The 12,666-nt window shown below is 61.2% G+C and overlaps 1 protein-coding gene across 1 annotated transcript in view; it reads right to left on the bottom strand.

Annotated features, from left to right (window-relative positions):
• The window catches only part of TTYH2 (tweety family member 2), a 37,838-nt gene that overhangs the window by 6,233 nt on the left and 18,939 nt on the right, over nucleotides 1-12,666 (bottom strand). The window contains exons 5-12 of the mRNA XM_045984556.1: nucleotides 8,640-8,735; nucleotides 8,016-8,088; nucleotides 3,681-3,750; nucleotides 3,364-3,419; nucleotides 3,050-3,142; nucleotides 2,745-2,837; nucleotides 1,061-1,203; nucleotides 232-417 (exon numbers count right to left, since the gene is read on the bottom strand). Of these exons, the coding sequence (XP_045840512.1) occupies nucleotides 232-417; nucleotides 1,061-1,203; nucleotides 2,745-2,837; nucleotides 3,050-3,142; nucleotides 3,364-3,419; nucleotides 3,681-3,750; nucleotides 8,016-8,088; nucleotides 8,640-8,735 (810 nt within the window). The remainder of the gene's footprint in view (nucleotides 1-231; nucleotides 418-1,060; nucleotides 1,204-2,744; nucleotides 2,838-3,049; nucleotides 3,143-3,363; nucleotides 3,420-3,680; nucleotides 3,751-8,015; nucleotides 8,089-8,639; nucleotides 8,736-12,666) is intronic.

Raw genomic sequence — 12,666 nt, 5'->3', positions numbered from 1 at the left:
GAGGATCTGCGGGGAAAGGCTCGGTATCTACCGAGGGCTATTCCTCAGGCAGAAGTGCTGGGGTGGGCCCTGGGGCTGCAGTGGGGGGCCGCTGCGGGCCTCTGATGCCTTCCTCCCCGCCTGGCTCTCTGAACCCCAACGTGCGGTCCTCGGATCTAGCTCCCTGAGGGCGGGGCCCCAGCCGCGATGTGCGGGGGCAGGAAGGGGGTGCCCGGGGAGCCCGTGACGTACATGTACTCTGAGACCGGGGCGTTGGAGATGGTCTGAGCCGGGGGCTGCAGGCTGGTCTGGCTGCCCAGGCCGCTGCTGTAGCTGCAGAAGCTGCGGAGCTGCCCCCGGGGCGGGTTGTGAGCTGCCATGCGTCGGGCCTGGGGGTTGAACGGGTCGTCGCTGTCGATGTCATCGTAGTCTCTGTCCCTAGAACAACACACAGGACACGGCCGGCTGTGAGGGCCGAGGCTCAGAGGCAGCGGGATCCTGGCCTGCTTCCCAATCTCTGCTGCCAGAACTCTGCGGCCACACGTGTCCGCATCAGCTTCCTGTACAGAGATCACCAGTTCCCAGCTTCACGCCCACCTCCTCCAGGTAGCCCCCCGTGTTGACCCCATCACACTGACCTTCCCTTCCCTGCTTCCTTTTGTCTGATCTATCCACATGCACTGAAATACCATCTCATCTCTACCTCCTCAACGCGAACGAAGGCGCCCTGCTCACAGGGCTACAACCTATCCCTCTTGGTATTCTGGGGGTGCCCTTCCGGCACCCAGAGCCCTCATCATCTCACACCACAATGTCCTGCAGAGGAAGACAGGACAAGCAAGGGATGCCAGGCTGCGGTATGACACGGCCACCGTCCTCGACTTCGCTCCTGCCCTGGCCCCTTGGAGCCTCCTTTTGGGAGTCTGTCTGGACTCTCAGGGAAGCTTCTGCAGCGATCCAGCCAGCCTGCTGGGGCTGTATGCCAGGCCCCCTCCTGCCATCGTCCCAGACTACCAGCTCTGGGCTCGGTCTCAGAGCAGAGCTTCCTGCCTGTTCCCCCAGGAAGCCCCAGGCAGCCCACCTGGTGGTGAAGTGTTTCCAGGCCCTCGGTCCTGCGCAGATCATGGTGGAGAAGGCCAGGGCGGCCAGGAGGGAGAAGAGGGCGAGGTACAGCAAGCCTTCGATGCCATCGTAGCAGATGCCATTAAGGGCGTCCAGGTAGTCCTACAGGAGGAGGAGGAGGGACACGTAGCTGGAAAGCAGGTCGGGCCACAGCCTGAGGTCTGAGCGGGTCTCTGGGAGCCCGTCTCCCCAAGCCTGCACTTGTGACTGCCTCCCTTTCCCCCTCCTGAGCACTCTGTACAGCCCACAAAGGGCCCACACTCCGGAGCCCAATAGAAGGGACTTCTTGGCTTCACTCCATAAGCAGATGCTAACCACCTACTGGGGGCCAAGCATGCGAGGGTCAGCTCTGAGTGACACAGACACAGCTGCGGGGCTGGGGAGCCAAGAGCCAGGGGACATTTAATCTAAGACCATCATGGTGAGAAGGAACGGCTTGTGCCTTAAGCCGATCAGGGAAGGGGACAAGAGGGGCACATTCAGGAGAGAAGAAAGGCCAGCAGGAGACAGGGTGGAATGGGGCCAGGTCACGCCAGGCCTCGCAGGCACTTAAGGATTTCGCATTTGATCAGAAGGGATGGGGTGTGACGGAAGGGAGGTGACCCAACCGGCTTTTACAAACACGGCTGTGGTTGCTGTGAATGAAAGGTCATGGGAGGTTCAGGGGGCAAGAGAAGGGGGGGCAGCCAGGAGGCCACGGCTGTTACCCAGGGAGCGGGTTGGTCCTTGGATCATGGCGAAGTGGGGAAAGGAGAGCATCGGTCAGATTCGGGATACGTTTGAGAGTCTACATGCTACAGCTTGCTAGGGGATCCGATGTGGGTGTCTGGGGGGGAGAGCGGGCACATGTTCTCGGCTCTAGTCAGAGTGCCAGGGTCCAAACCCAAGCCCTTGACTTGAGGGCTCTGGAACCTTCCATGAGCTACTTTATAGATCTATGGATATCTATCTATCTATCCATCCATCCATCCACACACACACACACAGTTTCCTGACCTATAAAAGCGTCCATGAAATAACATGTGTTTTACGACATTAACGGGGACAACTAACGACACGGTGGATACAACCGGCACAGAGCAAGCGTGGGCACTTGTCCTCACACGGCAGCCAGGAGCATCATATGAGCCTTCATGCTAAATCCACACAGGATGTGAGAAGTGTCCACACGCACTGGCTTACTGCCTGGAGGGAGGAGGGGACGCACATATGCCCAGAGCGTTCCTTGCATTCGAGGCTGTCTGGCATTCCAAGTTCTTGGAGAGGTGACCCCGGCAAGGAGCGGGGGGTGTGCACTCGCAGCCAGGAGATGGACGGGTTGACCAGATGGCCGGGAGTCTGGAGTCTGGAGAAGGGCCTCCCTTATGTAGGTCAGGATCCCCCAACAGTCTAGAGCTGACCTGATCCAACCCTCCCATCCCTGTCCCTTGGTACCTTTCACGGACTCTGTCTTATCTACTTGGGAGAATCAAGAAGCCAGACACCCCTCCTGCCTTCCTATTGTTCGGCTTCTGTGCCATGCAGGGGCTTGCAGGGAGCCCCGACAATCACTCCCCCGGCCCCTACTGGCTGCTCTCTGGGAACAGAACACGTGGCCTGCCAGGGCACCCTGTCCTCCCTGCCACCCGGGCCCGCCCCGGCACCTTGTGCAGCCCTCGGCAATCCAGCATGGCTGTCAGCTGGTGGAGGCCGGACTCGGAGGAGTTCAGCAGGAGCTGGATCCCCAGCAGGTCCTTCTGAAGCAGACAGACACGCAGAGAGGCGGACAGTGAGCAGCAGGGGCGGGCTTGTGGCTAAAACCGCGGGCAGCCGAGTGGGCAAAGAGGCCAGGGAGGGCCCTCCACAGCCCGGCTCAGGACAAGGAGGTGCGGGCAGGGGGAGGGTTGTCAGGGTCCAGCAGGGGCACCCCTGCTCCCAGCACAGATGCCGCAGGAGGCAGCCGCCTTACCTCGGCCGTGGGGAAGAGGGGCACGGCGAACTGCAGCAGGCCGGCCACCTGGCTCTGCATGGTGGTGAGCGAGCGCTGGAAGACGGTCAGCGCCTGGCCAGGAGAGACCGGAGAGCCCGTGGCCCTGCCCTGAGTCTCCGTGTCCCTCCCCGGCAGCCCTGCTCCAGATTCCTGCCCCCCTCCGCACCCCTCGGGCTTCCCGCCACTCCCAGTGTGGTCCCCGGGCAAGCAGCCCCCGCCTCACGACGACGGGAAAAGCACCTACAGGTGCTGGGCTTCGGGTCCAGAGGGGGTGGGGGGCAGGGTGGGCGTACCTGCTGGAAGGGGCTGCTTCCGCTCTGACCGCAGTAGAGGTAGTAACGGGTCACCTCTGCAAGGCCAAGACGGGGAATCAGGCGGGAGCTCACAAGTGACCAGGCCCTCACTACCCTCCGTGGTCCAGCCAGGCCCCGAACGCCCCAAGGAGGGCCCTTCTAACAAATGGCCCAGAGGTCCAGCTGGAGCGAAAGTGGCGGGGGGCTGGGGGTGGGGAGGGGTTCGGGGCCGACAGGGCGGAGCGGTCCGGCCGACCGGGGGCCTGATCTGAGCTTCCGGAGCGGCTCGGACAGCAGAGGCCCCGAAGGTTCGTTACCTGTGCGGACCTGGCCCTCCGTGATGTTCAGGATGAAGGTGTCGGGATCGGAGCAGAAGTCACCGGTGCCCTGAGCGGGGGGAGAGACGGGGAGGGACGGAAGATAGTTCTGACACCAGGGGCCTGGCTGGAGCCGGTGCCCTCAGGCCCAGCCGCTCAGACCCCTCTGCTCCGTCCTCCCTGGGCTCGAGTCCCAGTCCCTTCTCAGCTCTGTCAGTTTGGACAAGTCCCTTACTCTTCTGTGTCTCAGCCGCCTCAACTCGGACAGAGAACCACTACCCACCTCGTAAAGTCACTGCTGTAAAAAACACGGAGGGCAGGCTCCGGGCTGCGTTCGCTCGTACCCTGTCTCTGAAAGCAGCTTCTGGGATGGACCTCAGGACCCGAGCACCCGCACCAGGCGTGTGGGGGAGTGACTGCACCGTGGCCTTCGTTCATTTTGGTTTTATTTTTGGCCTTGCTGTTATCAAGCCCCACATGCTTTGGGGTGCCGATCTATGAAGCATCCCCGGGACTCTCTTCCTAAAGAATTATGTCAGGGATGCCTGGGTGGTTCAGTGGGTTAAGCATCTGCCTCTGGCTCAGGTCATGATCTCAGGGTCCTGGGATCGAGCCCCGCATCGGGCTCTCTGCTCAGCAGGGAGCCTGCTTCTCCCTGTGCCTGTGCTCCCCCTGCTGTGTTCTCTCTCCCTCCCTCTGACAAATAAATAAATAAAATCTTTGGGAAAAAAAAAAAAAAAACCAATAACTACAACAATGAAAGAATTACGTTGGCCCTGAATCCATCTCTGACCTGTGGGTACAGGTCCTGCTCAGGGTAAGATGGAGGACTGGGAGGAGTGGGGGGCTGGGAGTTAGGGGGACACAGACTCCAGGCTCTGCCACCGATGAGCTGGAGGGCTTGGACCCCATAGTGTGGCCTGGACAAGTGACTGTTAAGGGGCTATGGGCTGTGTGGGAACAGGAACCCCCACCCCGGGATTGGTGGTAGCAAGGACCCATCCTCTGAGCCAGGCCCCTCTCAGGTCCAGCCTGGGGGTACAGTGGGGCCCCCGGGGAAAGGAGGGCTTCCATCTTTCCGAACAGCCAGGGGAAGCTCTGGCTCTCCAACCTGTTCCTAGGGGTTGCCCGAGCCGGGGACCCCTCCCCAGGGCCCTACATTGCTGGAGCTCTGTCCTCTTTTGGGAGCGGCGGCATCAGGCTCCACGCTGGAGCTTCACGCATTCATTACGAGCCGGTCAGTATTTATTTAGCACCTACTGGATACCATGTGCCTTTCCAGGGATGAGATCCAGGGGCGAGCTGTATTGCGGTACTTACGGTCTAGAACATGTGTATGGGGGGGGGCTGGGGAATAAGACGCCCCTCCAGACTCAGAGCTCCCCCAGAGTCACTTCTGTATACGCACACACACACGACCACATGCTCGGGACCGTGGGAGAACTGCTCTATATGCAAATCACGACCATACATCCATCAGACTGATTCATTACCATAAATCAGAGCCACAGGACCGGCAGGCCTGCTCCTGTTGCCGGAGGGGCGAAGAGGGAGGAGCCAGACCTGAGTGGGTCTGCTGGGAGGCCATGGGAAAAATGAAGAGGGAGGCCTCCATCTTGGCCTGGGTCCCTGTTTGGGATCTGTCCGAGAGGCTCCCCTAGGGACGTGGCCTCCCACCCCCATCAGGCCAGGTCGGCCCATCAGACCCTGCAGTGAGGATTCAACCTTCTCTCCCTGTCCACGTAGTCCAAGGCCCCTATGTGCCTTACTCACTCAGCAGGGCTGGGGATGGGGGAAGGGGCAGGGGGCACGGAGCACAGACAGAGATGCCCAGGATCCAGCCCAGCGGAGGCAGCTCCGGAGAACAGGTGAGGTCTGGAGGCGTCCCCCTGCGCCCCTCATGTAGCAACATAAACGCGTGGCCAACAACGAGGTTACAGCTCATTGGCCATTTCCCGCATGCCTCCCGGGGGTTCACCGCCCCACCCGATCCCTCTGGGGCAAGGGCTACACTTCTCTCCATTCACACTCGAGGAAACTGAGGTCTGGAGGGCTTCAGAACTTCCCCAGGGGCTCCCCACTGTGAAGGGGCAAGGTGGGGGGACACAGACCAGGCAGGAGGTTCCAGAGGCCTCCCTCCTACTCCCTCACCCTGACTCAGTCAGGGGGGCCCGTCCTCCCTCTGGGTGGCTGGATTTGCAGGGAACTGCCTGGCTGTCCCAGTGTGTCTGGATGACCCCCCGCCCCGACCCCGTCCCCAGCCTCCACTGCTCCCTTCTTTCTTCTCTGGCGCTTTCTCTCCTCTCAGGGCCGGTGGTCGAGGCGGGAGGCAGCACGGCTAGGGTGGCCAAAGCCCAGAGCTCAGCTCCCCAGACTCCCACTGGGAGCTGATTCCCAGGGGCGGAGCGCCTTCCTCGAGGAGGTCCTCTTTCCGGGACTGGGAAGGGACGGGTTGGGAGGGGCTCAGCGTCTGTCCTCAAAGGGGCCCCACAGCGCTCAAAGAGAGCAGGCCTCCCAGGGCAGGGACAGCAGGACCACACAAAAGCTTCCACAACAGCCTGACCCTGCCTGCCTCCCGCCTGCCTCCCGCCCTCACCCCACTTCCCATTAGAATGCAGCAGGGCCGGCAGCCCTCTCAAAGGCGCATTCAGCTCCCTCACAGCCCTCTCTCACACAGGCCTGACTCAACAATTAGGGAAACGGCCTTCCTCGCCAGTGTACTGGCAGCCCAAGGCGCCCAGCTGGCAGATTCAATGGCCCCTGGTCCCCCTGAACACCGCAGCCAGGGGTGAGGGAGAAGAGCCTCCGGGAGGAAGCTGGCTCCCCGAGGGCCGCTCAAGGTGGCAAGCTGGAGGCCTCCCCTGCTTCCAGAAGGCAGAGGCTGCGCGAGGGGCAGGAGAGCCCCCCGGAGAGCTGGCCTCCTGCAGGCTTCCCCGTGCTCACATGCGTCCCCAAAGGAGAGGCGGCTGGCCCGCAGCTGTGCGAGTGACTCGGACCAGCAGCCGGTCCCTTGGACTGGGTACGCGCTCAGCTGCTGGTGACCCAGGATCCTCTGCGGCACAACCTGGGCCCTCCTGTCTTGCCCTTCCCTGATTCTGGGGGGGGGGGGCAGCCCTTGGGGATGTAGGCTCATGCCTGGCTAGTTCTCCCTCGCACCCAAAGTGGACACCGCGCAGTGGGCAGAGGGAAGAAAACAGGACACCCCCCAGCCTGTCTCCCTACAGGACAAACTCTGCCCGAAGCTGCTGGGAGCCAGGCGGCGCCAGGGTGGGCCCCCGTGGAGGCAGACTGCCTCAGGCCAGAGCGACCGACCAGCCCCAAGTCCCCGGGCAAGGTGTGACTTTGGGGAGAGGGCTTCAGGTAGAGTCCTCGTTCGTTCTTTTACGCACAGATGCAGGCCATGGGCTGACTTTGTGGCCCCTGAATCCGGCAGGGGTTCCCCGAAATCCCCTCGTAAATCCTGACTGCTCCCCCCGACTCACACACTCACTCACACACACACTCACGCACAGGCAGCATGGGTCTCCCTGTATCCATTCTCACGGGATCCCAGTGAGCTGCCGACAAGCCTTCCTTTGCAGCCCGAGCCCATGTCAAGAGCCAACATCGTGTCCTGGTGTCTGCATCCTCGGACACCCGGCGCGGCCCACAGCCACAGAGCCAGAGTCTGCTGAATCCAAGACGTGCGCGCGGCTTCACCTGAGCGCCGGGTCTCTCAACTACCAAACCTACCTACACAGGGAGCATCCCCCACCCTACATGTATTTTAAAAACATTCTGGGGTACCACATCCAAAAAGTAACACCGTTGTGTTTCAGGCCGTGTGTGCGAGTCCGAGGCACGGGGACGGAAGGGAAGCTAAACGCCACGTTCCACGTTCCCAATGCCCGGGGAAGGCGGCCAAAGGGGGTGCTTTGGGAGCCCGAGGCGTCGCCAGCCTGGGGTTGAGACCCCGCCCATCCCCATCAGACCGGGTCAGTTCTTCACGCGCACAGAGTCACCTGGTTCTCCAAGCTTGGCGTCACAAGCTGCAGCTGAGAATGGGCCAATGGGATGGGAAAGGGATCAGGAATCAGGCTTCTCATCTTGGCCTTGTCCCCAAATACCTCATGATCTTGGGTAAGCCTCTTCCTTTCTCTGGGCCTCTGTCCCCATAGGAAGGGCAAGGGGACTGGTGAGGCTGATCTAAGCTCTCTCGGTTCTGAGAGTCTGGGTTAGGGACAGAGACCGGAAGCCGGCCCTGCCCTGGGGACTCTGGACAGGACACCTCAACATGCCTCCAGACAGACGGTCCTGGTTGGACCACCCCCCACCCCCACCCCCACCCCGACTCACCACAGCGGCTGCGCTGTCAGCAGCGAGCGACGTCCAGCTGAGGAACAGGCCCAGCGCCCCGCAGCACAGCACCCTGGGAGAGAGGCACAGGCAGTGGGATCTAGGCGCAGGCTGGCAGGCGGGAACCCTGGGAGGGCCGTCACCCCACCACCTTCCAGTATCCTTCCTCTGAGCCACCAGCCTGTCCCCCCATGGCCCCCGAGACTCTGGCGGTCCCTAATTATCCACTGCTGACTGCGGGCTGAGAGGTAGAGAGCCCAGTGCCTGGAGCATCGGTCCCTGGGCTGCAAAGCCACAGTCGCGAGAGCACAGGCTGTGAGGAAGGCTTGATCAGAGACCCTGGAGGCTCTCACGCTTGGGCCCCATTCCTTCAGCTGCTCAGCAGCCAGACCCAGCGACGTGTAGGACACATGGAGGCAAAGCCCAGTCCTTGCCAGGTGTCCAGATGCTGCATTGGCGGCTGCTGTCTCCCTCCGCTGCCGGCCGAGGAGGGCTCAGAGGGCGGCTTCCGGCCACTGCCCCCACCACACGCTCAGAGCTTGGCCAGGCCCCCATCTCTCTCTCACGGTGACACTGTCGCCCCCCCCCACCCCGGCTGTCCGGCCCGCATGCAGGGATACTCACGAGACCAGGAGACACCTGGAGCGCCTGGCCAGTCCCAGGCAGGCGACGAGGCAGATGACCAGGTCCAGGACGAAGAGCAGGAGGTAGGAAAGCCATCTGGGTGAATGGGGAGAGACGGTCAGGGGTGGGGGGGGTGCATCACTGCACCGGTGCCCAGCAGTGCCCAGTGGGGATGCCTGCACAGCAGGCCCCAGGCCAGCTTGACCCTTCACTGTGGCGCGCTGCCCCAAGCCAGCAACCGAGTGGGAGACGAGGCTGCACACCCTGTCTCAGACGGGAAGGACCAGTACGCATGGCAGACGGGCGCTTCAGGGACTCCCAGGGCTGCACCCCCGACTGTGCCTGAACGAAGGGGTCACGCTCCCCACCCAGGCCGAGCATCTAAACCAGCACTGCGGGCCAGAACTTCCTGCAGTGACGGGCACGTTCCAGATCTCTGCGCTGCCCAGTCCATCTGGCCCTGCCCATGCGCGGCTCGGGGCAGTGGAGACGTGGTCCGGGCAACGGAAGAGACTTGTGTCTCATCTGAGCTGCTTCTAATTCATTTACAAGCCCATGCCACGTGTGCTAGTGGCCACACACTGGACAGAATGGGCCTACGAGGTCTCTGCAGCCTCCCACGGGTACCCCTCCGGACCCTCCTGCTGCTTTCAGAACACTCACCGGCATCAGCCTGACATTTACGTCCATGGATCTAAGAAAGCCCCTAAGATGCCCACGTCCACGGTGAAGGCTCAGCCTGGCCTCCCTCAGGCCTCCCATTTCACCCTCCCGGCTGCCTGGGACCCACTGCTTAGGACACACAGGTTCATCTCAGCAACATCTGTGCCAGGTACGGGGTGCCCGGACGCGGGGTCGGGCTCATTCCCAGACCACCAGGGAGCTCGGGGGGGGGGGGCAAGGGAGTGCCAGGGAAATCCCTCACTCCTTGACTCCTTGGGCCTATCTGCCCGCCCCCCACCCACCCCCAGGCTGCACTGACGGGGAAAGGCCGTCGCACACCAGCGGGCAGACCCTGACAAGCTGCCTCTCCCTCCCTTGGGCCTCAGTTTCCAAATTTTTACTGATGGAACCTTCTCAGGGCTGGGTGGAAAGTTGAATGTTCACTAAGTACAAAGGTTAATGAGGCATGCCACCCAGGGATCTCAAGTCCCCGCTTTCCTGCTTCTCCAAAGCAGGGGCTGAGGAATCCGCCGGGCTTAAAGTCCAAAGGCATTGATGCGGTCCCAAGCAAAGCCCCGAGAGTTCCTTTCTCTTCCACACGGGATCCCCAGAGAGGGCCTTAGCCGTGAGCACCAGGCTCACCTAGCAGCCTGTGGACACAGGAGGCAGCGGGGACAGACAGAAGGGACTGCTCCAAGCCCCTGGAGACAGAAGCCTTTGGATCATTATGATTTCTCTTGATGTAAGAGCCAGTTAAGTTCAGGGACCCCTCCTCTCCAGCAGTGTTTCACTAACACCATTAGGAGAGTGAGAAGGAGTTTGGGAGTGTGGGTGGGAACAACAACAGCTGTATGAAAGGACGAAGCTCCCAGAGGGAGGGAGCACGCGGAGGCCCCCGGCAGCCAAGCCAGGTTCTTTCCATCTTTGTGAGTGGAGGCTGAGTGCCAAGAAAGGGCGCTAACCGAGACCCCCGTTCCACCAAGGAGCCAGTTTTCCTAGAATCGGAGTCAGGGCAGGAAGGGGCCTCAGAAACTACGACCCCATTCCGCAGATTGGAAAACAGACGGAGGCCCGTGGGAGGACAGCCGAGCCCAGGAATTCTGGACTTTCCCCCTCCTCTGTGAGTCTTCCTGCAGGAGACACGGCCAACCACCAGGGACCTCTCAAAATTCCGGTTTCATGTTTCAAACCTACAGGTTTCTTACTGCCTTTCTCCCTGCGGTGCACGCCAGCAAGAAATCAGGTTAGGATCACCTCTCACTCACTCTCCACGATCGTGTTTCTGTGTTTTCTCCGCATCCGCACCTCGTGTTGTAAGGAGTTCCTGGAAACAGCTCTGCGAGGCGGATGTGTTTTCCCAGAGGAGCCCAGAGATGACCTGGGGCGCGTTTCCAAGAAACATGAGCTGCGCGGGCCCTGATTCCCGAGGCTCTCCTGGATCCGGCCTCCGCAGGCGCCTTGGTCACACCCCTTTTGAGCCTCTCAGAGAGGCTTGGCTTTTTTTAGTGCCTCCAATACTTAGCCAGGTCTTGTATAAAAGTGCCCCCAAAATATGAGCTTAGCTGGATGTCTCTGCTCTAGAGTCATCTGGAAAGCAAAGATGGGGAGTCTGTTTGGAGGAGCCCCTCAGGCTGGTGAGCTCGAAGAATGAGGCCCCTCTCTGTCCTGGGACAACGGGAGAGAAGAAGCTGGCAAACAGCGGAGGGAGGAAGGCACAGAACACCATCGGTTTTCAGGGCCCACTGGCGCTAATGTCCTCGGACTGAGCCTTTTCTGCCTCAACCTGAACAAGGGAGCTGGGACGGGGGTCAGAGGGCACCCCTCGGTCACCCACACAGAAAACAGCTGATACGCCGTCACCACCCCGCTGCCCATTTTTAATGGAATCACCTTAAAAATAAGTTCCTTTTGAGACGTAAACTGACTTATTCCAACTCTGTCAGAGTCTCTTGCCCACAGGGGGCCATTAAGGATACACGGTCCCACTCCAGGGCCGCTCACGGAGAAAAGCAGGGTCAACATGGGCACCCACTTTCCACCTGTCCCTGACCCCCGGGGACTAAGCTTTCACATGCTCAGAGAGGAAGAATGGCCTCAGGTCACAGGACTCATCTGATGCCACTTTTTTAGGTCACGAGTCATAACCCATCCTCGGAATCAGGAGTTTCTGTGGCTGGGGAGAAAGACCGTTTTGAACGTGAGCAAAAGAAAAAAAAGGGAAAAGTCTGGTGGGAAACTGGATCCGTGATACCCGGGGCATGCAGGGGCTGGGTGGGGTGTGGCACCGAGGAGTGGGGAGCGCCCGCCAGAGCTGGGGATTGACTTCACGAGCTTCCCTTCCCAAGATCCGGCTTAATCCTGTCTGGGGGGGAAGGGAGAGCCCTGGACGAGTTGGGGTCCCACTAGAAGCATTTCCTCTGTGTCCTTCTTAGTCAGCCCGGGGTGGGGTTTTCTCATAAAGGAGAAACGAATCTAGAAAACCAGAGTAAATTGTGCAACAGGGCGGGTAAAGACTCTGACCTTTGCTAAATGGCCTGAAGGGGAACCAGTGCATTTGGGGGAGGGGTGGGTCCAAAGAGCGGATACTCGCTCTTCAGGACTCATTTACCCCTTCCTCGCCAGGGCGCCCCTCCCTCCGTGCAAGGCGCTGGGCCCTGGCGGCAGAGAGATGTGCACTTGGGGGGCCTAAGTCCCCCTTCGGCCGGGAGTCCCCGAAAGCCCAGACGGCCGCCTCCTTCCTTGGCTCTCCCCAGAGTGACCTTCCCTAGATGCCGCCCACGGAGGGAGGCAGCCAGTCCCTGGTCAGCGGGCCTGTGTCCAGCGCCCTCACCTGGGATGGGGTCTGGGGCACGGGAGGGCAGGGGAGATGCGCACGGACTCCCAAAGCTTACAGAGGTTCGAGTTTGTACTTCTGAGTATGGCAAAGGTGGTGTGGTGCCCGTCCGCCTCCCACCCCTTAGGCTTCTCTAGGTACGAGAAGCTGGGGCACCTCTGGGTTTGCTAAGAAGTTGTCATCAAGGGAGGCTCCATGCAGACCCCTGCACCCGTGGCCGAGCCTGCAGGTGTAGGGAAGCTCGCCCCACAATCCCCGTAAACCACTGGCATCCTACCCAGTACCAGCCACGAAGGATGCTGGTTCCAGGGGTCCCTGGAGGCCAACTTCAGCCTCTCGCACGGGATCTTGGCACACCGCCCCTCATCTGCCCCTTTCTGGGTCTCTGGGGCCGGCCTGCCCCAGGAGGCGGTTCTGGACACCCACCACTCAGCACACACTCTCCTCTGGTCCCAGAAATGGCTCACTAAGGCCCTGCCTGGACCCCAAGACGCAGGCTGGGACGAAGAAAGCCGCCCCCGCCCCCGCCGG

Source organism: Meles meles, chromosome 18 (genome assembly GCF_922984935.1).
Source record: "Meles meles chromosome 18, mMelMel3.1 paternal haplotype, whole genome shotgun sequence".
In the NCBI taxonomy this organism is placed as follows: domain Eukaryota; kingdom Metazoa; phylum Chordata; class Mammalia; order Carnivora; family Mustelidae; genus Meles; species Meles meles.
Note: the sequence above shows the minus strand (reverse complement) of the source record. Positions and strands in the feature narration are given on the sequence as shown.